At 38.2% G+C, this 27,427-nt stretch overlaps 1 protein-coding gene across 1 annotated transcript in view; it reads right to left on the bottom strand.

Annotated features, from left to right (window-relative positions):
* Window positions 1-27,427, bottom strand: part of OPN3 (opsin 3) — a gene marked incomplete at both ends in the record, with an annotated part of 58,361 nt that overhangs the window by 14,012 nt on the left and 16,922 nt on the right. Inside the window, 1 exon segment of the mRNA XM_082858130.1 lies at window positions 2,275-2,594. Coding sequence (XP_082714256.1) covers window positions 2,275-2,594 — 320 coding nt within the window.

Genomic DNA, 27,427 nt, shown 5'->3' with positions numbered 1-27,427 from the left:
TACTCTATGACATGAATCATAGCAAGATCTTTTTGACCTACCTCTTAGAGTAATGGAAATAAAATAAAAAATAAACAAATGAGACCTAATGAAACTTAAAAGCTTTTGCACAGCAAAGGAAACTATAAACGATGAAAAGACAACCCTCAGAATGGGAGAAAATATTTGCAAATTAAGCAACCGACAAGGGATTAATCTCCAAAATCCACAAGCACCTCATTCAGCTCAATATCAAAAAAACAAACAACCCAATCCAAAAACGGGTGGAAAACCTAAATAGACATTTCTCCAAAGAAGACATACAGATTGCTAACAAACACATGAAAAGATGCTCAACATCACTCATCATTAGAGAAATGCAAATCAAAACCACAATGAGGTAACACCTCACACTGGTCAGAATAGTCATCATCAAAAAATCTACAAAGAATAAATGCTGGAGAGGGTGTGGAGAAAAGGGAACCCTCCTGTACTGTTGGTGAGGTTGTAAGTTGGTGCAGCCACTATGGAGGACAGTATGGCGGTTCCTTAAAAAACTAAAAATAGAACTACCATATGACTCAGCAATCCCACTACTGGGCATATACCCTGAGAAAACCATAATTTAAAGAGTCATGTACCACAGTGTTTATTGCAGCACTATTTACAATAGCCAGGACATGGAAGCAGCCTAAATGTCCATTGACAGATGATTGGATAAAGAAGATGTGGCACAGACAATGGAATATTACTCAGCCATAAAAAGGAACAAAATTGAGTTTTTTGTAATGAGGTGGATGGACATAGAGTCTGTCATACAGAGTGAAGTAAGTCAGAAAGAGAAAAACCAACACTGTATGCTAATGCACATACATGGAATCTAAAAAATTGGTACTGATGAACCTAGTGGCAGGGCAGGAATAAAGATGCAGATATAGAGAATGGACTTGAGGACACAGCAGGGAAGGGGAAGCTGGGACGAAGTGAGAGAGTAGCATGGACATATATATACTACCAAATGTACAATGGATAGCTAGTGGGAAGCTGCTGCATAGCACAAGGAGATCAGCTCAGTGCTTTGTGACCACCTAGAGGGGTGGAATAACGAGAGGGGGAGGGAGGTGCAAGAGGGTGGGGATATGGGGATATATGTATATGTATAGCTGATTCACCTTGTTTGTTGTACAGCGGAAACTAACACAACATTGTAAAGCAATTATACTCCAATAAAGATATTAAAAAAAAAAAAGAATGAGTAGGTACCTAGAAGTTTGTATAAAGGGAGGCAGAGAGTTAAGGAATTTCTTGGTAATTGCTTTATTTTGCCAAACAAACAAGAAGCATGACGGTTTGATAAGAATAAGGAGGGGAGGATAGTAGGGCAAGAGAGTAAAATGAGAATTGAGGATTTGTAATAGCAACTGCATAGAGAGTGGACCATCTAGGGATCCAAAGTTTGCTAGACACTGCTAAGAGGACATCTCACTGCTTGCTGAATGTGGGTGCTGGGAATCCAATGTGGTTTTTCTTCAACTTATTGTAGTTTGGCTACAGTCATGCAGAAAACAAAGAGTTGGATTGAACAAGGGATTTGATTTTTTTCAAAATGAATGTGCATAAAAAATGTTGGAACATGAAAGTTAAGGATAATGGGGCATGATTTAAAATAATGCATGTGGCTAAGTGATTTAAAAGAGGTGAAAGCTAGAGGGGGTTGGCAGAGTGAGTAAGAGACTGGAGAATTTGGTGAGAGAAAAGAGTAGGAAGAAGCAGTGAGTAAGGAAAACGTACATGGTTGAAGTTAGAAACTGGAATATGAAGTGTGCCCCAGTCTGTTACTTCAGACGCCTTCTTGCTAGCACCTAACAGGAAACCTGCTGTGGTCAGTTCTTGTCCTTTATGACTCAAAACTGATTTCCAGACAAAATATCTGTACCATTCTCTAGTAGGTTAATGTGACTATTGGATGAATAAAGTTATGGGAAGTGTGGAATTCCCTTTATTAGAGTTCTTAAATTCTAAGAATGCTTGAAGATGTAGGGTTTTTTTTGGTTGTTATTGATTTTGTCTGCCCAGAACGCCTTTCCTTCCTTTTTCTAGTTTAAAGAGTGATGAAGGGAGAGTAAATGCCATTCCTCATTGATCTTTTCAGAGAGTGACTCACAGTGCAAAATTTTATCAAGTGGGACGTCCCCTAGAGCTGTATCAGCTGTGGGGAAGAGTATGATTTTCTTTCACAGAAAATTTTCTACCCTGCACAATTTGGAGGAGAGGCATTCATATTCTTCAACTCACCTTTCGAATGGAATATAAAATATGGCCATAGCAATGAGCAATGACACCCACAGGTACCACCATGCAGTCAAGAAATAAGAAAAGCACAAAGGAGGAGTCGCTGGTGTCCTTGGATTTCCAATCCACAGCACAGCCTAGTACATGCACATCCAGGATATACCTGTGCCAGCCCAGGAGAGGTGACCCTGACCTCACCAGTGAGTATAGCCAGATGTACGTAATGGCCCTCCAGGCCCAGGAAAAACTGATCACTCTGTTATGGATCATGCCAATATAACGTTCACAGGCCAGTATAGTTAGGGTGATAATGGAAAAAATACCTGCAAGAAGAGAAAGTGGGACAGCATAGCACGGCACTGTGGGGTTGTGGGAGAAGACAGGCAGAACAGAGCAATACATTCTCTGCTGGCAATACCTTACAGAGTATCTGGAACCAACAAGGTGCTCTAAAAGCCAAAATACCTTAATAGAGATAACGCCTCACAGTCCCCAGGAAACTCAGTTGGAAACATGTTTACTCATAAAGAAAATGTGGAATGGAAAATGGCATGTGAGTTATAGCAGGACAAAAATAAAAGCTCTAAAATCAGCTCTAGCCCAATGGTACAGCTGTTGTGTTAAATTTTCTGCCAAAGAGAAACTCTGGAGCATTTCAAGAAGAGTCACTAAAAAAAAAGTCTCTTTTGGTTTTGACTTCTCTCAGGTATCTGACTCGGCTATAGAGATAAAGTCAAAGTGGGTTCCACAAATGTGAACTGACCAAAGTGATGGTAAAATTACACAAGAGCTGTCCTAACCTACCTACTAGCAGCGTCAGCCTATGAACTTTCACATGCAAGACTGCTGACAGAGATGGAAGTCTTCTGTGCTCCTGTGTCTTCATCTATACTTTTATTTTGCAACAAATAGGCTTTAACAAGATTATTCATTTATTTCTCTGCCTCTCCCGAGAGAGCAATTTATTCACTCAATAATTTATATATTTCATATATTAATTTGCTTATTCATTAACTGCATGTGTCAATAACGGTGTTAGAAAATTGACGTGAAGTGGTGAGTGAAACAAGGTTTTGTGGAACATATTACAGTCCAGTGGGTAAAAGAGAAGAGATAATAACAAACCAAAAAGCAAAACAAGTAAATTAGTGAAGTGCTATGAAGGAACGAGACGGTGCAGAGATAGAGAATAATGTGAGGTGAGGCAGGAGAGGGCATAAAGGGAAATGTGGACAGGGTGTCAGGAAAAACCTCATTGTGCTCAGAGCTGAAATCGGGAGCCAACATTGTGATGTAAGAACACAGGAGTTTACTGAATTTTCTCTTCTTATTATTTAGTTCAAAGCAATAAGAAATTTAAAAAATATAATATAGTTTTTGACCATAACTGTGTCTTAGCAAGCACAATGGGCTTCAAGTCCTGAATTCAGTTGCTATTATTCAGTACCATGACCAGTTAGTACAGACCTAGAGAGAGCAAGCCTTGCATTCCTCAGGCCCTCCCAACAGCACGGGTATATATAAGTAGCAGGCTTAGTCACACTGACTTAGTCTTGGATGGTGACCCATTTGAACTGACCTAAACTACATCCCTTTGTTGCAAAATATATGGCAGCCTCTTTTTTACTAGCGAATTTCAATCCTGAGTCCAAATTACTTTCTATATTCTAATTGATTCCCAGATCACACCCCAGGAGGATGAAAATGCATGGATAATCTTACAACAATGTTACATGTACTTTTTAACTGATGTTAAGCCTAATTCTCTATTCCAGGTGACACTATGGGCAGGAAAGGGGAAGGTGACTGTTGCAAACTGGGCATCAGTTATGAGTCAAGCCCCATGGTAATCACTCTATATATAGTATTCCTTTGTTTTGGAAAAAGAGGTCCATGGCTCCAGAGGGTAAGAGATGGTGGAGACAATTTTGAGAACCCAGGACTGACTTCAAAACTTGATTTTGTTGTTACACAGCCTATTGTACTACAGGGCAACTTCCATTACCCTACAACTTCTATAGGGCTAGTGTGATGTCCCTGCTCCCCCTATAAAGCTGTGAATTGATCATGTATGTATTAAGTGCCTCTTACTCTGCTGAGTAGGTCTTGTAGGAGAAATCAGAGACATGTGGTCCCTACCTTCAAGGGGACTACAATATGCTTATAAAGCCAAGACTAACTCATATGCAACATTTAAGGGCAATGTAAGATGGGCAATGTAAGATGATATGTAATCATATGTTAAGTTTATTGTGCAACAACAAACCAGAAAAATGAAATCTCACTGGATTGTTTTTTGGGGATGGCTTCATGAAGAGGTAAAAGTTAAGTTGGATCTGAAAAGATGGACTAGGTGTTAAGAAACAAAATGTATCAGGGAGGGCATTTCTGACTGGAAGGAGAACTTCTACAAAGGCAAAGCAATCCTCTTTGAATTCGTGTAAGAACCTCTAAGACTCCAGACATGTGGAGAGGTAGAAATGTTAGTCATTACCAGGCTTGTACACATCTGACCATGCCTTCTGTCACTGTCTGTGGTCCACAATAGGGGTCTTCAATCTTTTTTCTAGTGTTTTTCCTAATAGAATTTTGAGAAACTATGTATACTCTCACATTTTTAAAGAGATATATTTAAATTCTTTTTACCTTAAGTTTAAAGACTCATGCAATGTAAATATAATTTTAATAGAGAAGAACGTTTTGTATTCTATTACAAGTTAATCACTAAAGGGATATTGCCTATAAGCTTAAACAGTACATAATGACCCATCTCTGGGAACACTGACTTCCAGGTAATGAGCATTAAACTAAAATAACTTTGTTTAGCTCACAGGAAACATCCTGACTAGGCCTACCTGTGAATGACTGCAGGAAGGAAGAAATTAACACATCCCCTCCAGAGGCTGACTGGAACCAGGAAAGGTTTGACTTTACTCCCTCCCCTTTTGGTATAAAAGAAGCCTGAATTCTAACTCAGACAAGATGGTTCTTTGGGACACAAGTTCACCATCTTCTCAGTCTGCTGGCTTTCAAATAAAGTCACTATTTCTTGTCCCAAAAACTCATCTCTCAATTTATTGGTCTGTTGTGCGGTGAGCACTATGAGCTTGGACTCAGTAACATAAACATTGAAAAATATATTACTTTACTCTTTAAATATATCCAATGATTCATAAATGTTAGTAATTCCATAAACATATTTGTATCTATATTTGCATATATATATACTTACATGTCTATACACAAAAACCCACACATGTAGATGATTAATCATTTAAACTCATACTTCCCTTCTGCTTTTCCCTTAAAAATTTTTTATAGCAGTTTATTTATTTTAATTTTATCTTTTTATACAGCAGGTTCTTACTAGTTATCTATTTTATACATGTTAGAGTGTATATGTCAATCCCAATATGCCAATTCACCCCACCACCACCACTCCCCACCCCACTTTCCCCCCTTGGTGTCCTTATATTTGTTCTCTACATCTGTGTCTCTATTTCTGCCTTGCAAACAGGTTCATCTGTACTATTTTTCCAGATTCCACATATATGCATTAATATACCATATTAGTTTTTCTCTTTCTGACTTATTTCACTCTGTATGACAGTCTCTAGGCCCATCCACGTCTCTACAAGTGACCCATTTTCAATAATTTTTATGGCTGAGTAATATTCCATTGCAAATATGTACCACATCTTCTTTATCCATTAATCTGTCAGTGGGCATTTAGGTTGCTTCCATGACCTGGCTATTGTAAATGGTGCTGCAATGAACATTGGGGTGCATGTGTCTTTTTGAATTATGGTTTTCACTGGGTATATGCACAGCAGCGGGATTATTGGGTCATATGGTAATTCTATTTTTAGTTTTTTAAGGGACGTCCATACTGTTCTCCATAGTGGCTGTATCAATTTACATTCCCACCAACAGTGCAAGAGGGTTCCTTTTTCTCCACACCCTCTCCAGCATTTGTTGTTTGTAGATTTTCTGATGATGCCCATTCTAACCAGTGTGAGGTGATACCCCATTGTAGTTTTGATTTGCATTTCTCTAATAATTAGTGATGTTGAGCATCTTCTCATGTGCCTCATGGCCATCTGTATGTACTCTTTGGAGAAATGTCTATTTAGGTCTTTTGCCCATTTTTTGATTGGGTTGTTTGTTTTTTTGATATTGAGCTGCATGAGCTGTTTATATATTTTGGAGATTAATCCTTTGTCCATTTATTCATTTGCAAATATTTTCTCCCATTCTGAGGGTTGTCTTTTCATCTTGTTTATAGTTTCCTTTGCTGTGCAAAAGCTTTTAAGTTTCATTAGGTCCAAATTTTTATTTTTGTTTTTATTTCCATTACTTTAGGAGGTGGGTCAAAAATGATCTTGCTGGGATTTATGCCAAAGAGCATTCTTCCTATGTTTTCCTCTAAGAGTTTAATAGTGTCTGGTCTTACATTTAGGTCTTTAATCCATTTTGAGTTTATTTTTGTGTATGGTGTTAGGGAGTGTTCTAATTTCATTCTTTTACATGTAGTTGTCCATTTTACGCATCACCACTTATTGAAGAGCCTGTCTTTTCTCCATTGTATATCCTTGCCTCCTTTGTTATAGATTAGTTGACCATAGGAGCATGGGTTTATCTCTGGGCTTTCTATCCTGTTCCATTGATCTATATTTCTGTTTTTGTGCCAGTACCACATTGTCTTGATTACTGTAGCTTTGTAGTATAGTCTGAAGTCAGGGACTCTGATTCCTCCAGCTTCGATTATTTCCCTCAAGATTGCTGTGGTTATTCGGGGTCTTTTGTATCTCCATACAAATTTTAAGATTTTTTTGTTCTAGTTCTGTAAAAAATGCCATTAGTAATTTGATAGAGATTGCACTGAATCTGCAGATTGCTTTGGGTAGTATAGTCATTTTCACAATACTGATTCCTCCAATCCAAGAACATGGTATATCTCTCCATCTGTTTATGTCATCTTTGATTTCTTTAATCAGTGTCTTATAGTTTTCTGAGTACAGGTCTTTTGCCTCCTTAGGTAGGTTTATTCCAAGGTATTTTATTCTTTTTGTTGCAATGGTGAATGGGATTGTTCCCTTAATTTGTCTTTCTGATCTTTCATTATTAGTGTATAGGAATGAAAGAGATTTATGTGCATTAATTTTGTATGCTGCAACTTTACCAAATTCATTGAGTAGCTCTAGCAGTTTTCTAGTAGCACCTTTTGGATTCTCTATGTATAGTATCATGTCATCTGCAAACAGTGAAAGTTATACTTTTTCTTTTCCAATTTGTATTCTTTTATTTCTTTTTCTTCTCTTATTGCTGTGGCTAAAACTTCCAAAACTATGCTGAATAATAGTGGCAAGAGTGGACATCCTTGTCTTCTTCCTCATTTTAGAGGAAATGCTTTCAGTTTTTCACCACTGAGAATGACTTTTGCTGTGGGTTTGTCATATATGGCCTTTATTATGTTGAGGTGTGTTGCCTCTATGCGCACTTTCTGGAGAATTTTTATCATAAATGGGTGTTGAATTTTATCAAAAGCCTTTTCTGCATCTACTGAGATGATCATATGGTTTTTATTCTTCAGTTTGTTAATATGGTGTATCACATTGATTGATTTGTGTATATTGAAGAATCCTTGCATACCTGGCTAAATCCCACTGATCATGGTGTATGAGCCTTTTAATGTGTTGTTGGATTCTGTTTGCTAGTATTTTGTTGAGGATTTTTGCATCTATATTCATCAGTGATATTGGTCTCTAATTTTCTTTTTTGTAATATCTTTGTTAGGTTTTGGTATCAGGGTGATGGTGGTCTCGCAGAATGAGTTTGGGAGCATTCCTTCCTCTGCAATTTTTTGGAAGAGTTTGAGAAGGATGTGTGTTAGCTCTTCTCTAAATGTTTGATAGAATTCACCTGTGAAGCCATGTGGTCCTGGACTTTTGTTTGTTGGAAGATTTTTAATCCCAGTTTCAATTTCATTACTTGCGATTGGTCTGTTCATATTGTCTATTTTTTCCTGTTCAGTCTTGGAAGGTTATACCTCTCTAAGAGTTTGTCCATTTCTTCCTGGTTGTCCATTTTACTGACATAAAGTTGCTGGTAGTAGTCTCTTATGATGCTTTGTATTTCTGTGGTGTCCATAGTAACTTCTCCTTTTTCATTTCTAGTTTTATTGATTTGAGTTCTCTCCCTCTTTTTCTTGATGAGTCTGGCTAAAGGTTTACCAATTTTGTTTACCTTCTCAAAGAGCCAAACTTTGGTTTTATTGATCTTTGCTATTGTTTTATTTATTTCTATTTCATTATTTCTGCTCTGATCTTTATGGTTTCTTTCCTTCTACTAACTTTGGGTTTTCTTTGTTCTTCTTTCTCTAGTTCCTTTAGGTGTAAGGTTAGATTGTTTATTTGAGATTTTTCTTATTTCTTGTGGTAAGATTGTATTGCTATAAACTTCCCTCTTGGAACTGCTTTTGCTGCATCCCATAAGTTTTGGATCATCGTGTTTTCAATGTCATTTGTTTCTAGGTATTGTTTGATTTTCTCTTTGATTTCTTCAGTGATATTTTGGTTATTTAGTGACATATTGCTTAGCCTCCATGTGTTTGTGTTTTTTATATTTTATTCCTGTAATTGATATCTAGTCTCATAGTGTTGCAGTCATAAAAGATGCTTGATACGATTTTAATTTTCTTAAATTTCCTGATGCTTGATTTGTGACCCAAGATGTGATCTATCCTGGAGAATGTTCTGTGTACACCTGAGAAGAAAGTATAATCTGCTGTTTTCGGATGGAATGTCCTATAAATATCAATTAAATCTATCTGGTCTATTGTGTCATTTAAAGCTTGTGTTTCCTTATTAATTTTCTGTTTGGATGATCTGTCCATTGGTGTAAGTGAGGTGTTAAAGTCCCCCACTCTAATTGTGTTACTGTCGATTTCCTCTTTTATAGCTGTTAGCAGTTACCTTATGTATTGTGGTGCTCCTATGTTAGATGCATACATATTTATAATTGTTATATCTCCTTGGATTGATTCCTTTATCATTATGTAGGGTCCTTCCTTGTCTCTTGTAACATTATTTATTTTAAAGTCTATTTTATCTGATATGAGTATTGCTACTCCAGCTTTCTTTTGATTTCCATTTGCATGGAATATCTTTTCCCATCTCCTCACTTTCAGTCTGTATGTGTCCCTAGGTCTGAAGTGGGTCTTTTGTAAGCAGCATATATATGGGTCGTATTTTTGTATCCACTCAGCAAGCCCCTGTCTTTTGGTTGGAGCATCTAATCCACTCACATTTAAGGTATTTATTGATATGTATGTTCCTATTACTATTTTCTTAATTGTTCTGTGTTTGTTATTGTAGGTCTTTTCCTTCTCTTGTGTTTTCCACTTAGAGAAGTTCCTTTAGCATTTGTTGTAGAGCTGGTTTTGTGGTGTTGAATTCTCTTGGCTTTTGCTTGTCTGTAAAGTTTTTAATTTCTCCGTGGAAACTGAATGAGATTCTTGCTGTGTAGAGTCATCTTGGTTGTAGGTTCTTCCCTTTCATTTCTTTAAATATGTCATTCCTCTCCCTTCTGGCTTGTAGAGTTTCTGCTGAGAAGTCAGCTGTTAACCTTATGGGTGTTCCCTTGTATGTTATTTGTCATTTTTCCCTTGTTGCTTTTAATAATTTTTCTTTGTCTTTAATGTTTATCAATTTTGATTGCTATGTGTCTCGGCATGTTTCTCTTTGGGTTTATCCTGCCTGGTACTCTCTGCACTTCCTGGACTTTGGTGGATATTTCCTTTCCCATGTTTGGGATGTTTTCGACTATAATCTCTTCAAATATTTACTCTGGTCCTTTCTCTGTCTCTTCTCCTTCTGCGACCCCTATAATGTGAATGTTGGTGCATTTAATGTTACACCAGAGGTCTCTTAGTCTGTCTTCATTTCTTTTCATTCTTTTTTCTTTATTCTGTTCTGCAGCATTGATTTTCCTCCATTCTGTTTTCCAGGTCACTTATCCATTCTTCTGCCTCAGCTGTTCTCCTGTTGATTCCTTCTAGTGTATTTTTCATTTCAGTTATTGTATTGTTCATCTCTGTTTGTTTGTTCGTTAATTCTTCTAGGTCTTTGTTAAACATTTCTTGCATCTTCTTGATATTTGCCTCCATTCTTTTTCCAAGTTCCTGGATCATCTTCACTATCATTATTATGAATTCTTTTTCTGGAAGGTTGCCTGCCTCCATTTCATTTAGCTGTTTTTCTGGGGTTTTATCTTATCGCTTCAACTGGTACATCGTCCTCTGCCTTTTCATTTTGTCTGTCTTTCTGTAAATGTGGTTTTCGTTCCACAGGCTGCAGGATTGCAGTTTTTCTTGCTTCTGCTGTCTGCCCTCTGGTGGATGAGGCTATCTAAGAGGCTTGTGCAAGCTTCCTGATGGGAGGGATTGGTGGTGGGTCGAGCTGTTTGTTGCTCTGGTGGACAGAGCTCAGTAAAACTTTAATCCACTTGCCTGCTGATGGGTGAGGTTGAGTTCCATTCCTGTTGGTTGTTTGGCCTGAGGCAACTCAGCACTGGAGCCTACAGGCTCTTTGGTGGACTAATGATCGACTCTGGGAGGGTTCATGGCAAGGAGTATTTCCCAGAACTTCTGCTGCCAGTGTCCTTGTCCCGGCAGTGAGCCACAGCCACCCCCACCTCTACAGGATACCCTCCAACACTAGCTGGTAGGTCTGGCTCAGTCTTCTATGGGGTCACTGCTCCTTCCCCCTGGGTCCTGATGCACACACTACTTTGTGTGTGACCTCCAAGAGTGGAGTCTCTGTTTCCCCCCATCCTGTCAAAGTCCTGCAATCAAATCCCACTAGCCTTCAAAGTCTGATTTTCTGGGAATTCCTCCTCCTGTTGCAGATGCTTAGTTTGGGACCTCTGACTTGGGTCTCAGAACCTTCACTCCAGTGGGTGGACTTCTGTGGTATAACTGTTCTCCAGTTTGTGAGTCACCCACCTAGTGCTTACGGCATTTGATTTTATTGTGATTGTACCCCTCCTACCATCTCACTGCAGCTTCTCCTTTGAAACTTTGGATGTGGGGTATCTTTTTTGGTGAGTTCCAGTGTCTTCCAGTTGATAATTGTTCAGCAGTTCTGATATTCTTCTCTCCTAAAATTTTTATCCCAGTGTAATATATTCATATGGTGAAAGATTTTAAATTATTTCCCTTATTCTTTTCTTCAACAAAAATATATTTGGAAATTGATTTTAAAATTTTCTGGATAGTAAGCCTCTAAGTGTTAAGAAAATCTGTCTTATAGATTATGTTTTCACTACAATTTATATTAGCATACAATTGATCAAAATATTTTGTTAAATATTAAAAAGAAAAAATTACAAATACATATATCAAAATGATAAATACAGCTGTCCCTCACTGCAAAGAATATATCTATCCATGGTTATTATTACCCATGCCAAAATAATGTAAGGTAAATTCTCCTCCTATTTTTCTTCTTTCTGAAGTTAAAGAGAGATTTCTTGATCATATATAAATCCAGATGGTAATGGAAGTTTTATTACAGTCAATTTTTATTAATTTTAAGAATATGTTTCTATATTGAATTACTTAAACTCTTCTGAATTTATGTGCCAAAAATCAGTGTTTATTTTCAAAAGTTATTTTTAGTTATTTACCAACTACCATTCAATTTTATTAAAACAAATAATTGGAAACAACCTGAGTGTCATTCACTTCATCAAGATCTTCATCAATATTTTAAATTGTCCCTTTGCCATCCTGAATTTTCCTCCCACACCCCCCACTGGTAATACTCCACAGTTAAAGTTTATCTGAGAAAGGTTAGGAGCTTGCCTTTCTGTGTAAAGCGGGAGAAAGCTGATTGAAAAAGGGAGTGCCTGGATAGTAAGTATGATTTCTAGGAAGAATACAAATGGAAGCTGAGAACTTAGAAACTGATTCTCATAAACCTATCCTTGCAGAGCCATTGGAAAGAGTTTATATTCCTCTAGCAGTATGCATACTCCAATTTGAAGACAACAGACTATAAAATCTAATCTCATTGTCATATTATCAAGACTGCTTACTACTGTGAGGTATCACCTCACACCAGGCAGAATGGCCGTCATCAAAAATTCTACAAATAATAAATGCTGGAGAGCATGTAGAGGAAAACACCTCTCCTACACTGTTGGTGGGAATGTAAGTTGGTGCAGCCACTATGGAGAACAGTATGAAGGTTCCTTAAAAAACTAAAAACAGAACTGACATATGATCCAGCAATCCCACTCCTGGGCGTATATCTGGAGAAAAACATAATTTGCAAAGATACATGCACCCCAAAGTTCATAGCAGCACTATTTACAATCTCCAAGATAAGGAAGCAACCTAAATGTCCATCGACAGATGAATGTATAAAGAAGATATGGTATTTACTCAGCACTATTTACAATCTCCAAGATAAGGAAGCAACCTAAATGCCCATCGACAGATGAATGTATAAAGAAGATGTGGTATTTACTCAGATATTTACTCAGCCATAAAAAATAATGAAATAATGCCATTTACAGCAACATGGATGGACCTAGAAATTATCATACTAAGTGAAGTAAGCCAGACAGAGGACAAATATCATATGATATCACTTATATGTGGAATCTAACAAAAATGATACAAATGAAATTATATACAAAACAGAAATAGACCCACAGACATAGAAAAGAAACTTATGGTTACCAAAGGGGAAAGGGGGAGAGGGATAAATTCTGAGTTTGGTATTAATATATATATACTACTATATATAAAATAAATAACCAACAAGGACCTACTGAATAGCACAGGGAACTATGCTCAATACTTTGTAATAACCTATAAGGGAAAAAAATCTGAAAAAATAATATATGTATAACCGAATCACTTTGCTGTATACCTGATACCAACACAACACTATAAATCAACTATATTTCATTAAAAATTAAAAAAACCCAAAACCAAAACAAAACAAAACAAAAACTGGCCTCTTTGATATTGCTGTTCCCTCTGCCTGCAATTCTGACAAAGATCTCATAGTCTGAAGGAGAAGACAGACATGTAACCAAATAATTATAAGAATGTGATCAGTGCTAAAACTGAGCTGTATTTGGGGAGCTGGAGAATGCAATGAAGGAAGTACTTATCTCTTTGCCAGAGGAAATACTGGGGAAGATTTTAAGAGAAAACAATATTTGAATTGATGCATGGGAGGGAGTTTATCAAGCTGACAAGGGTGAGGATATTTCAAGGCCAAGGATATAGTGTATACAAAAGCATGGACATGAAAAGAGGTATTCAAATGTTAACTCCATGCATCAGTTTGGGTCCAGTAAAGTTCTTTGTGATATAACTTGATTATGCACTATTTACAACATTTATCAACCAACATACATCATGCACACACAATATACCAGGAACTGTGCTAGGTAATGGAAAAACAAAGACAAATTATAAACAGAGGAATAAATAATTATGAAACAATTTGATAAATTCTATGATATAGGAATGTTTTTGAGGCCAAAGTCCTGGATTCAATTCCAATTTCTATACATAAATACCATGACTCTGGGAAAATTAATTAACATTTCTGAACCTCAATTTGCTCACCAGTAAAATAGGAATAATTTTACCAAAACACTGTCTCATTGTGTGTGTTTGTGTGTGCGCGTGTGTGTATTAAATGAGAATATAAATGTAGTTAGTAAAGTGGTAGCATATAAAGTATTATTATTTAATAGCTGAGTATCTGGGAGCAAAATTGCTTTAAGTGGTAGAAAATTGTCAGAAGGCACAGGAGTGTGTAGAACTCTGGAGCTTAAATACGAGTTTATTAATAATATGTACAAAAGCTGAGAACCAAATCATTTTCCCTCTTTGGCCACTAGAGGTCCACATTGAACAGCTTCAATGGCCTAGACTCTGGGTAAGCAAGTTTACACTAAATAGAATAAGTGTTTAGAACAGGTATTGTTTAATCATGCCCCAGATCTGTTAATTCCTATGTGGTAGATAAAGTTAATATGACACAGTTCATGCATTCAAGGAGCTCATGCTCCTTGAAGGTGGTATAAGAAGAAACTCCAAGTGTGATAGTAGGAGAAGGAATATACATACAATTCAGGAGACTTTTCTCTGCGAAGCAGGCACGATCTGAATCTTGAATATGAATACCTTTTAACCAGGCAAAAAAGGAGGGGGTGGGGGAAAGGACTGTCAATTGTATTCCAGGAAGAGGGAACAGTTTATGTAAACACATGAGACCTGACAGAACTTACACTATTTGGGTTCCTACAAATAATTCAATATGGTAGAAAAAGAGAGAGAAGTGAAATAAGAGAGAAGTGAAAGAGCAGGGACTCTCCCAGGAAGACCCTTAAACATCAGGCGAGGAGTTTGAAATGTATCCTGAGGGCTCTGAGGAGGCTTTAAAATGTTGTTGTTCTCTTCTACCACTGTACAAGTCTAGAGAATTTTGTTTTATTTTCTTTTGGTTTTGCTTTTGCTGATTTCCCTTATGGAAAGTTCTTTCTGACTGCATTATGGAAAAAGGCTTAGGGTGAGAGACAAGTCTGGTAATTGAGAAACCTACTGGAGCAATACAATCATAGTGATGGGGGACAGAACTAATGCAGTGACACTGAGGAAGAAGAGATGAGAAGTGTCCATAAGCTTTATGGGTGTGAATCTTTGTTGATGTGGGAATGAATGAAGAAGAATCAAATGATGGATAGTTGATCTGGAGAGGAAATTGGAGAGAGATAGATTTGGGAGAGAAGATGATTAGGGGATAAAGCACTTCATCATGGATTCTCTGGTGATTTTTGAACAAATCACTCAGTGGTCTGTGTTTCAAATTCTCTACCTATAAATTGGGGCAAACTTTAAAAACCTGACTTGTGGCAGATAAAATCTTACAGATCATATGGTAAAAATCTTTCAAACTAAGTGGGTATACATTTTTTCCAAGCAATAAAAATTCCAGTTTTGTTCATTCAAAAACATTTATTGATTTGCAAAAGTTTCAAAAGATGTAGTTTATTTCAGTCCACATAAAGCTATTTGAAGTTGCTTAATAAAAATGCTTCTTTATTACGTAACTGGTGGTTTCTACTCATACTTGAACAACATTAGAGGAAAACAGTGCATTTAATATGCTTGAAAAAGTTTGCACTCTTAGGAGAGTAACCAATTCTTCTTTGAAATCTTGTTTATGTTGCTTATTTGTTGAATAAGATTTCCCACCCCTTTTAATTTAATTAGCAATGATAATTTCAGCCACTAACACAGAGTGCTTACTGTGTGTCAGGCACTGTTCTAAGCAATTTACCTTTGTTATTTTATTTAATCCTCACAACTCTGTGAGACACGAAGAAATTATCATCCCCATTTTGCAGATGGTGAAACTGAGGCAAAAATAACTTACCATGGTCACAAGTTAATAAATAACAGAGCTGAGATTCAAATCAGTCTGCTTCCAAAGTCCATGCTATGCTATACTCATCTTCTAATTTCCTTTTAAAAATTATAAAACAATTTTATACTATTGAAGTAGGCTTTGCAGAAAGCATATTTAATCCATCTGTTATCTACTACATATGTTCTGTAACTGTGTCTACTTTTGATATCAGAAGAGGTAATTTTTAAAACTCAACTTTTTTTTTTAGTTGAAGAATTTTAAAGGAAAATAGAGATGACCATTGTATAATGTTTCCCAGCCACTGGAATGAGCAATTCCATTTGATCGATAAAAGCAGTCCTCTGAAACACCAAAATGATGGTTGGTTTTTAGAATACATATTTTAGGCATTTATCCGATGTCTATATTAAGAAGAAAGAAATTAATGTTAGTTAATGATTCTTTCTTTATAACTGCTTCCTTCCCTTTATGAAATGCCATTTTCCAACTATTTGTTCCAAAAACAAATTTATTATTCTTCATGTTTAGTATTCAAAGACTCAGTTCCATAAGAAACCCAGCACAGCATAAAATTATGATTTCATGGGCTTCCCTGGTGGTGCAGTGGTTGAGAGTCTGCCTGTCGATGCAGGGGACACGGGTTCATGCCCCAGTCTGGGAAGATCCCACATGCCATGGAGCGGCTGGGACCGTGAGCCATGGCCGCTGAGCCTGCGCGTCCGGAGCCTGTGCTCCGCAACGGGAGAGGCCACAACAGTGAGAGGCCCGCGTACGGAAAAAAAAAAAAATTTCAGGTAAGCAGCTTAACTGAGATTTACTTTTGACTGCCATGTAGCCACCAAATGCTTGCTGTGCATTAAGAATTGGGAGCACCCTCACCAAAAGGGCCAATGACTCCTCAGAAGAGAGTGATTCAACACGGCAGTCTCAGATTGTGGTCTGTGGACTAGCTTCTCACTGTTTAAATGTCTGTATTATTGTCTCAGTTGTCCTCACTCATGCAACACTTCACTGTGTTGGGGTTCAGGGAGGGCCACCCCAAAGTGTGCCTCAATGGCACATTGATTATTTTGAACTAAAGTTACTTAAGAAATGGCCAACACAAGAGGAACACTAACCATCTCCTCTGTCTTCCTGAAAGCAGGACATAAATCTCTCATGTGAAAGGTGTGCTCTCTGCATCTAGAGGGAGAAGGATACCTTGTCACCAGAGATAGGGAATTCAGGCCAAGAAGACTGTGTAAACAAACCTTGTTACTTCTTCCATTTACTACCCCCAGCCCAAACTGTGTTTAGATTTTTCACTTTATTGGGCACCCCAAAACTTTGTCCTCTCAATTTCTCTCAAATTTATTGTTTCTTTGTCTAAAAAAGCATAAAAGCTGCCTGCTTGGATCACTCCTTGGTCTCATTTCTATGAGACCTTTGTGTAAATGATTAATATTTTTTCTTTTTCTTCTGTTAATTCATTTTGTGTCAACCTTATTGTTAGTCCAGCGACAAAAACTCCAGATGGGTAGAGGAGGGAAATTCCCCCTTTCATGACTAGTGGTATTTCGTATATATTGAAAAAAGGAGTGCATTTTTTTCCCCATTAAATCTAGTGACTTTTTTTAATAGGGGAGGCAGGGGGAAGTAGTCGTTGACGCAGGTGGTAAAACACAGCGGATTGTCTGTGTGTGTGTGTCCCCTCCTCCTGGGCTACCTTGGGCATCTGCACAGTAGCCTGGAAATCATTCCAGGCTCATCTCTGCCCTGCAGTCTTTGATTCATTCAATATCATCACTTCTCGGCCTCTGACCTCTCTGGCTTCAAACTTGGCTCCTTGATTTCCTACAGCCCCATTTGGACAGATAACCCAATTTTAGACTGTTTCCTTTGCCTGTTATTTGAATTTAAGGTTTGTTTTTTTCTCCCCCCTGGTAATTGTTTAACTCCATGCACCATAACCAAAGGAAAGGAGTGCCCTATCTTTGGATAGGGCATCATTAGAACTTACTCCATGCTTATGTTCCTGCTTGTCAGGGGAGGACATTGAATAAGATAGCTCACAATGGGGGAAATGGGATAATTACTACACTAAGGGACTCAACAAATGTCCATTGTGACCAGTCTACAAGTCCAGTGAAAAAGGACAGTTTGAATATATAGTAACTTCTCTGTCATATTACTTAAGATTCAGAAGAGTGACAAACACAAGCAACAGTGGGACAAAAGTCTGGAAAACAGTCAGATGGAAACACTGATATATTCTGATATCTCAGTTGTGCATTTAATCCTAATTCAACTGCACTTGTAGAATGGGTATGGTACCACAGGTAAAATGGGAGGCATACACTTAGTTTTAACCACTCAATCAAAATTACTCCTTGAACACAGCATTCTAGATCTTATGATAATTCACCACAATGTACTCAAGAAAACTGTAACAGAGACTGTTCTGCTCGCAGGACCTTGACTCTGACCCACTTTAAGAACATGTTTACTTGCTTAATTTTCACTCTTGTATTTCCCCTATCTCATATTTTCACTTAACACCAACAGAAGGCTTTTCTTCTGAAATATTTCTATATTCATCTCTGTGCTTCATACCACTCCCATTATTCTAGTGCAGGCTCACATCCCACAGGTGATCGTTCTGACCGATTTCCTCATTGATTTTTTTTTCTTTACCTGACCTCTATCATCCTCTCGTGCACCAAATACCAGTTTGAGACTGGACTCAGTTTATGTGCCATCCTACATCTCCTTGACCCAGCTCACAAGCCCCTCTCTTAACCATGGGCCTTGAACATTTGCCTTGCTTTAAAGCAATGGTGGTTCATGACTACAGTCACCAAGCTACAGCTCCTACTGCTGTAACAACCATAGACCTACTTGCAGTACCAACCTGTACCTTTGCCCTCACTGGACTGGACCCACAGAGACTCTGTCTTCCCTAGCTGCTGCCTGGATGCAGCTGACCCAACCCAGAAGCAAGGGGACATTAACACATAATGGAGCAGACTTGGATGAATATGAGTCAGGAGACAGGAAGGACTGAAGTTAAATTGCTTGCACTCTCCTCTAACTCCATGGGTTTCATACAGCCTCTCCAAAGTTGTCCTGCAAGATGAAGCAATCAGCTCTTTTTGTGAAGCTGTGGCCAGCTTGGCATTGTATCTTTTCATATTTGACTGCCTTTCTTCCATGTCTCTTCCTCTATTCTCTCATTCTTGAGACCCTGGGAATATATCCCCAATAAATCATTAGTCCTTATGCTTTGCCTAAGGCATTATTTTGGGAAACTTGTGCTAAGATAATCATCTTAAGGTTCTCTGTAGCATAATGATCTGCAAAGCTCCCTTTGCTTAACATTCTGCTTTCAAGGAACTCTGCATATTGCTTCCACTATCTGGTCTTTCACCGTTTCTAACTTCCTTAGTGCATGCTACACTCTGCTCATACACAACACAAACAGACTATACCTTCATGGCTGCTGTTTATTACCTACTATATTTTGGTATAATTCAATATATACCCAAGTCTGCAATCAAGTTATCAACACCCTTAGGTGTTGATAGGTAGGGACCATGTCTTTTGTATCCTGACAACTTCCTTGGCACCTGGAATAGTTACCAAGGTATTATCATATATTTATTGATGATAAAAGTTAAGTATACCATGTTTCTTCTCAAATAAAGAATAAAAATCCTGGAGCAAACATGGTCACCCGTGTAAAATAAACAAACACTAAGGTTGTCACCTATGCTTAGAAATAGTCACAGTCCAATTTCAATGAAAAGCAAAAATGTTCCTAATGGAAAGTAGCAACATATAAGTTAGGAGAAATAAAACAAGCCAACTTCCTGCACTTTTCCCTAAGGGATTCCCTTTTTTTTTTTTTTTTTTTCTTTGCGGTACGCGGGCCTCTCACTGTTGTGGCCTCTCCCGTTGTGGAGCAACAGGCTCCGGACGCGCAGCCTCAACGGCCATGGTTCACGGGTCCAGCCGCTCCGCGGCATGTGGGATCTTCCCGGACCGTGTCCTCTGCATCGGCAGGTGGACTCTCAACCACTGCGCCACCAGGGAAGCCCGGGATTCCCTTTTCAGCTTGAAACGCTATTTGACACTTAGCACAATTTAATTTTTGACTATTAAAAAGACCCTGTAAAATATTCATTTTTATGGATGATGGTAAGTCAAATGGTATTCTCATTAGATTTGTCATCTCTTGTTCTCCAAACACAATAATAAATTGTTACACCTTATTTCATATGGTATTTTATATTTTTCAAAGTACATTGCATATATTTTTCTCATCATATCTTCATAGACATGTGAAGCAGAAAAGGCTCATTATCACCACTCAATAAGAGTGTGGGGAAAAGGGGCTGAGATTAGTGACTAGCCTAAGGTCACAAGATTAGTAAAGTTTTGCTTGGAGGAGAACCCAGGTCTTCTGACTGCTAGTCCAGAGCTCTATTTGGATTCTCCCTGGAAAGATCTGATGAAGCGAGTTGGTTGTGATGAAGAGAAGCTTGAGGTCTTTTTAACTCTATGAAAAAAATTCAACTCATGAATACATTATGGGATAGCCATGTGACCGCATGTCTGCAATGACGATTCTAATTTCTAAGTGTTCCTTCCTGGATTACTAACCTGGCACCAAGTGAAGAAAATCTGAGATACCTTGGAAGAGCAAATTAACAATATGAGGACATCTCAGAGGTACAAAATTAAATCTTAGTCATTTATAATTTACAAAGCTCTCAAAGGAGCTCAGAGTTTAGGTTTTAGAGCAGGTGGTAACACACTGGTTCCCTTTTAAGTCAAGTGGAGAGTATTAAAATACAACCAGTGTCCCTTTTCTCTCAAGAATGAATATAGCACACTATTATAATTATGTATGTGTGTGTGAGTTTGTGTGTGTGTGTGCGTGTTTGTGTGTGTGTGTGTGCAAGTAACTAGTCGACTAAATAATGTGATATGAGATACCACAGGACCATAAAAGGAGAATGGGAAAAGAAGATAGGAAGCTTGTCAGAATGTGTTGAGGAAAAACATAATTGCTATATCCTGGGCAGTACAGTGCTGGGACACAATGCTTGAAGTTTAAAATACACATTTGTGAGGTGGTAGCATGTACAGTAAAGCCCATCTTGAGCTTGACTAGTGTGGGACAATTTGGATAGACAAGAAAATATCATGAAAGTCTTAGTTATCCTGAGCTGAGAATGTCAAACGAAGAAGAGCTAAAGAAAAATTGGAGGTGGGAAAGGCAAGCTTTACAAATATGAAGTATTTTGCCTAAGGCCACAAAGCAAAGCTAGTGGGTGTTAGAGCAGGGCTGATTCCCAGGTCCATTCTGATTCTACTGCTTCAAGCTTCTCTCCCACATTGTCAAATTGGGGTCACATGGATTTAACTCCCCCTTGATGTTCAATTTAAAACCCTCTAGATCTGAGCAGCAAGTCTCTCTCCCTTGGTAGGAATGGTGATTCCAAATGCCAGCTTTTGAAATAGCTACAAATGAATTTCCTGGGGAGATTATTTAAAATGCCAATTCTGAGGCTCTGCCCTTGAAGATTCTGCTTTAGTAGGTCTGGGACAGAACCTAAGAATTTGCATGTTTAAGAGACTGCCCTGATGATTCCGACTTCAGGAATGGTTGATCTAGATTAAAATCAAATCTCCTTTAATATACTCCCTATATGGCTATTAGCTCATTTTCCAGGTTTTCCTCCACAGGCTCAATGACCAATGGAGAAACACCAGAAACCACTGTGGAAGTCTCTGACTTCTCCAATTTCAGTCCCATACCAAGAGATGCAGTGCAGAGCTCTTTCGATTGCATCATCTGCACCCACTTCAGTCAGCATGGAGGGATGGCCCTCTCATCTCTTTGACACCGACCCTGCAGGCTACCCATTTCTCCTTCAGCCCCTGAAGTCTTCCCATCATGACCTCCCTCCTTTGCATCAGAGAAACAGCATCACCATCTGTCTCTTTGTCTGGTCAATAGCACAGGATTGGAAATATATCCACAGACTTTAGTGTTCTATGGAACGCTTCTCTTCAATGAGAAGATTTTCACATGTATCATATGGTTTCAGCAGTTTAAAGTTTTCTTCTTTTTTTTTTTTAACATCTTTATTGGAGTATAATTGCTTTACAATGGTATGTTAGTTTCTGCTTTATAACAAAGTGAATCAGTTATACATATACATATATCCCCATATCTCTTCCCTCTTGCATCTCCCTCCCTCCCATCCTCCCTATCCCACCCTTATAGGTGGTCACAAGGCACCGAGCTGATCTCCCTGTGCTATGTGGCTGCTTCCCACTAGTTATCGGTTTTACATTTGGTAGTGTATATATGTCCATGCCACTCTCTCATTTTGTCCCAGCTTACCCTTCCCCCTCCCTGTGTCCTCAAGTCCATTCTCTAGTAGGTCTGCATCTTTATTCCCGTCCTGCCCCTAGGTTCTTCATGACCATTTTTTTTTTTAGATTCCATATATATGTTAGCATATGGTATTTGTTTTTCTCTTTCTGACTTACTTCACTCTGTATGACAATCTCTAGGTCCATCCACCTCACTACAAATAACTCAATTCCATTTCTTTTTATGGCTGAGTAATATTCCATTGTATATATGTGCCACATCTTCTTTATCCATTCATCTGTCACTTAGGTTGCTTCCGTGTCCTGGTTATTGTAAATAGAGCTGCAACGAACATTGTGGTACATGACTCTTTTTGAATTATGGTTTTCTCAGGGTATATGCCCAGTAGTGGGATTGCTGGGTCGCATGTTAGTTCTATTTTTAGTTTTTTAGGGAACCTCCATACTGTTCTCCGTATCAATCAATCTCCGTGGCTGTATCAATTTACATTCCCACCAACAGTTCAAGAGGATTCCCTTTTCTTCACACTCTCTCCAGCATTCTTCTTTTCTTATGTTATATTTTTTTGCTTATCTGTCTTTTGATTCATTTACTATTATTATTATTATCAGGTATATTTCATCCTAAGAATTCTTCTACATCTTTAAGATATAGAGAATAATGAGATATGGCTCATGCCCACAGCAGAGAGACCAGTATAATGTATGCTTTTTCAGATATAACTGAGGATCACCCCAGGCAGGGAAATAGCACATACCCTTCAACTGCTGTTATCGTGCCTTTTATGTTTGCAGTCTCTTATTCTTTAGCTATCTTTCTACATCAACACTCCCACATCCCTTAGCTTCCCAGTAGTGTCTTTCTGGGCTCTAAAATTTGCTTGCCTTTATTCCTATCTGGTGCTCAGGGCAATTTGTAAATTGCCCCCACCTAAGAGAAACTGAACATAACTATTCCTTTGAATTAACACTTCACAAAACAGTATTCCACAGGGACACCAAAGGCTATGTCATGCACAAAGCTCCAGCTCTGAGGAAGGGGAACCTTGTCAAGTTTATATCGACAGATCTAATATTAATAATATTTTACTCATTTCTAGTTTCATTCTTCTCTACCTATTCCCTTGACTTTTGCAATTCTGCTGCTTCCTATATTCCAATTAGCTATCGTAATGCCATGTTTTATTGAACCAGATGTAGCATGTCAGAAAATGTCTGAAGGTGGTGTCATTTGAATAGGGACCTTTATTGGCCTTGTACATGTGAGGTTCTCCCTGGCCTAGTTATCCAAACTCCAGAACCCACTAGTAAGTGAGGAGCTTGTTGGGGAGATATCAGCAGTTTCATCAGCCTGAAGACTAATGTTACTTCCTAAGGAATTTTCTCATATTATGGAGAGCACAGTGAAGCCTGGATGCACAAGAGACTTAAGGCATATTCTAGGTAAATAAGATAAAACTGATCTAGGACAAATCACAACTTAAAAGTAGACCATGACAGGACTCTCTAAACCTTCCTGAAGTATTTAAGTGGCTCTAACATGTAGGGCCCTGAGCTTAGTGCTGGGGAAGCAAAGTCCCAAGATACAGGGACCCCAGATGTAAAAGGGAAAAGGCAACATAAAAAGACAAACCAAAATACAAAATTTGTATTTGAACTATCAAATGAGACATACAAACCTAAGTGCTGTAGGAGCTCAGAGAGAGCAAAGATCACCAAGACTGGGGGAAATGGAAGGGCTTTATATAAAGGAGTGAGACTGAGGATACTGAAAAAATCAATCTGAAAACTTATCCAGCATTTACCAGGCTCAAGAATTCTAGGTTTACTTATATACTCTAGAATAGTACTGTTCAGTAGAAATGTAATGTGAGCCATATATGTTATTTAAATTTTTCTAGTAGACACACTTTAAAAGGTAAAAAGAAACAGATTAATTTTAATAATATATTTTATTTAACCTAACACCTTTAAAATATTATTTCAACTTATAACAAACATAAAATTATGAGTGAAATATTTTATATAATTTTTTGATACTAAGTCTTTAAAATACAGTGTGCATTTTACATCTCAATGTAGACTAGTTACACATCTAGTGCCCAAGAGGCATGTGGCTGGTTGTTACCATATTGGACAGCACAGCCCTAGAGAAACTCTTGTACATTGGATAGGAAGAGATATATACGAGGATATACTTTGAGGCATTGTTTATCATATTATAGGAACTAACCCAACATCCATCAAAAGGGGGAAATGGGTAAATATATCATGAGCAAAAGCGTCAAAGCATTGCTTGGATTCACATTAAATTCATGTCTGCAGTGACCTCTGGAAGGGAAGAGGTAGAATGGACTAGAGAGAGGAAATACATAGATGTGAATTTTATCTGTAATATTTCAATTCTTTAAAGATAGATTAAAATAAATAAAGAAATATTAACCTCTGCTCACTTTGGGTGGTACATAGACATGTATTATATTATCCTTTGCACTTTTCTATATTTAAAAGCTTTTAAATAATTTACAAAACAAAAAATTTCATTGGGGATATGGAGGTAGCAAGTAGCAGACATTCAGAAGATAGGCTCTTTAAACAAAGAATAGAAAGGGACAACCATGAGTCAAGGGACAACTGGAGGTAGTGGCTAGACTGTAAACTGATGTGAATTATCCAGGAGGGAGAAAGAAGACTGCAAATGAGACAGGCAAGAGCCATATAAGCTCTATATGCCCTGCACATCTTGTGATAGCATGAGTTCAAGTTTGTGACCTCACTGTGGGGTGAGTGTTGATGGAGCAAAGAGTTTTACAGGAAAAGTAGGGAGTAATGCTTTGGAAGCAGCAGTGATACTCAATGAGGCATTTACTCAACTATGTGGTTCTGGGGTATATGCAGTGTATTGAGAGTTTAGCTAAGCTACTCCATGGTATTACTGCCTCAACATCTATTTTATTTGGCCAAGAGGCCTGGAGGACTTTAAACTAACACTAACCCCTCATTCAAGCACATGCCCCTGATAGCAGCCCGCAGAGTCACAAGCAAACATAAGTTCCTGATGTGACTCCCCAACAGCCCTGACTATCACCTGCTTCCCAGGGCCTTCCTGCTATGTACCCCTTAGATAAGCCCCTGTGGAACTTAACAAAACCCTGTTATTTTTGGCTTGAATTGACCAGTCCATCTTTAGTCCACCAACACCAAAGCACTCAACCCATGGACCATAATGCATCCCAGGTCCTGCCTCTTTTTTTCTGCACTCTGCCTTTACCTCCCTGTGTGACCCCTTGAAGTGTGCCATGTCCTTCCTCCAGGACTGTGAGTGCTAAACTCTATTTCAGTTTCTCTCATGGTCTGTTGTCAAAACTTCAGCTCACCATCTGCAAAAAAACAGCTTCTGCCTGGAGGTGGGAAATCAGAGTCCTTGGGGGCAGCCAGGGTTAAGGGAAAGAAAGGAGGTAGAGAAAATGTTGAGAAGATGTTGAAGATATAGGAGAGTTTACTGCTTGTGAGAGGAGGCTCTGAGCACACATGGTGGGAGCTCAGGACTGCACCATATCAAGAAATAATAATAATTTATCAAGAAATAAATAATATGGTGCAGCTCAGGACTGCACCATATCAAGAGAGTGCAGTCATGGCCGATGAAGAGCTTTCCCTTTTGGCAAAGACTGACCTCAGCAGGGATGTGAGGTATGACAGGATTTGTTCTGATCATCTTTTGGGGGGTCAGGGGGAGGTAAAGCATGTTTCCAGCGTCTGGGTCCTGAATGGTTTGCTCAGTGGTATGTTGATTTCTGGAACATGTGCTCCCTCAGATGTCACACTGGATGTTTGGATTATTTGCAATTTTTCACTCTTCTAACAGTGCTATGAAGAGAGACACTAAGTATAACATAGGGCGCTAAGTTCAGGTTCCATATCCTCCACTTTTATGTGACCTTGAAAAAGTTAATCTACTGGTGCATTAATTTATTTAACTGTAAAATGGGGTAATAGTATATTATCTAACTACCTTGCAGAGTCGGGGTGAAGATTGAGTTAATTAATATGCATAAAGCAGTTATAACAGTACCTGGAATATTGTACACATTTAATAATAAGTGTTAGCCATGGATATTACAATCCATTAGCTATATATTTACAAACATCCATGATTACCTCCTTAGGATAAATTCTTGGCAATAAAATTGTTAAGTGAGAAGTTGTATAAAATTTTAATGCTTTCAGTACAACTCTCTAAAATACCCACCAGAAGATAAACTAAATACCAACTACCAGACCATCAAATACTTGCTTTATTACTTCTTACTTATGACATGATGCATGACAACCCACCACCCATGCAACAATCAAATGCAATTGCCCTCTGTATACCCCCTGACCCAGAATGCAGGAGTGGGACCTGGTAATCTGTACTTTAAAGACATTCCCATTGGAATCATAAGAACTCTTCAGTTTAAAACCATTGCTCTATAATTTTATCAATTGATAAATCAATCAATTGTGAAAACATTTCCAATATCAACAGTTTAGAACAGGCTTTTTTTGAAATTCCCCTTGGTTTCTATAACCCCTCTCCTACCTCATGTCCTATTTCTATGCCAGTTTTGTATTTCCAGTAGAAATATAATGTGAGCCACATAAGTTAGGGACCTGAAATATGTCATCAGGGCTGTGTCTCTCTCCTCCCATCACTGGTTTGGTTGCTCTCTATTTGGCCTAAGTTTCAGACAGACTCTCTGGTAATTAAGGTACTGGCAACCTCTGATTTATATCCTTGAGGCTTAACTCCAGGAGGAAAAAAAGAGTGAATAACTAGGAATCCTAGAAGGAAATTTTCCTAATCCAGGACAATCCAGGGGGTCAGTTACTGCATCAAAACGGGCAGGGTACCATATTTGCATTCATAACAGGTCTCTATCTACTAGTTCTTTCTCCGTTGTTTCCTGATTTCTCTTCCTTTCTTTTGGCACTCACATTCAATCAATCACTAACTCAGCTGATTTAATCTCCTCAGTAGTTCTCAAATCTTTCCTTTGTCCTAAGTACTATTGTCCCAATTCAGACCCTCATCATTTCTTGACAAACCATTTTAAAAGCCTTCTGTCTGGTCTCCTTTCTACATTCTTGCCTCTCTTGGATTTGTCCTCCATGCAGACACCAGGGTTATACATCCAAATACAACCCATTTCCTTGTTGAATACATTAAGTGGGGCTACACTAGGACAAAGTCAAAACTCTTTAGCATACAACCCTCTGAGACCTTCCAGAACCATCTCCTGATCACCCTGTATAACCAGAACAAA

The sequence above is a fragment of the Leucopleurus acutus genome, assembly GCF_964270905.1.
Source record: "Leucopleurus acutus genome assembly, chromosome: 2".
Taxonomy (NCBI): domain Eukaryota; kingdom Metazoa; phylum Chordata; class Mammalia; order Artiodactyla; family Delphinidae; genus Leucopleurus; species Leucopleurus acutus.
The sequence above is the reverse complement of the archived record's forward strand: the minus strand, read 5'-3'. Positions and strand labels throughout refer to the sequence as shown.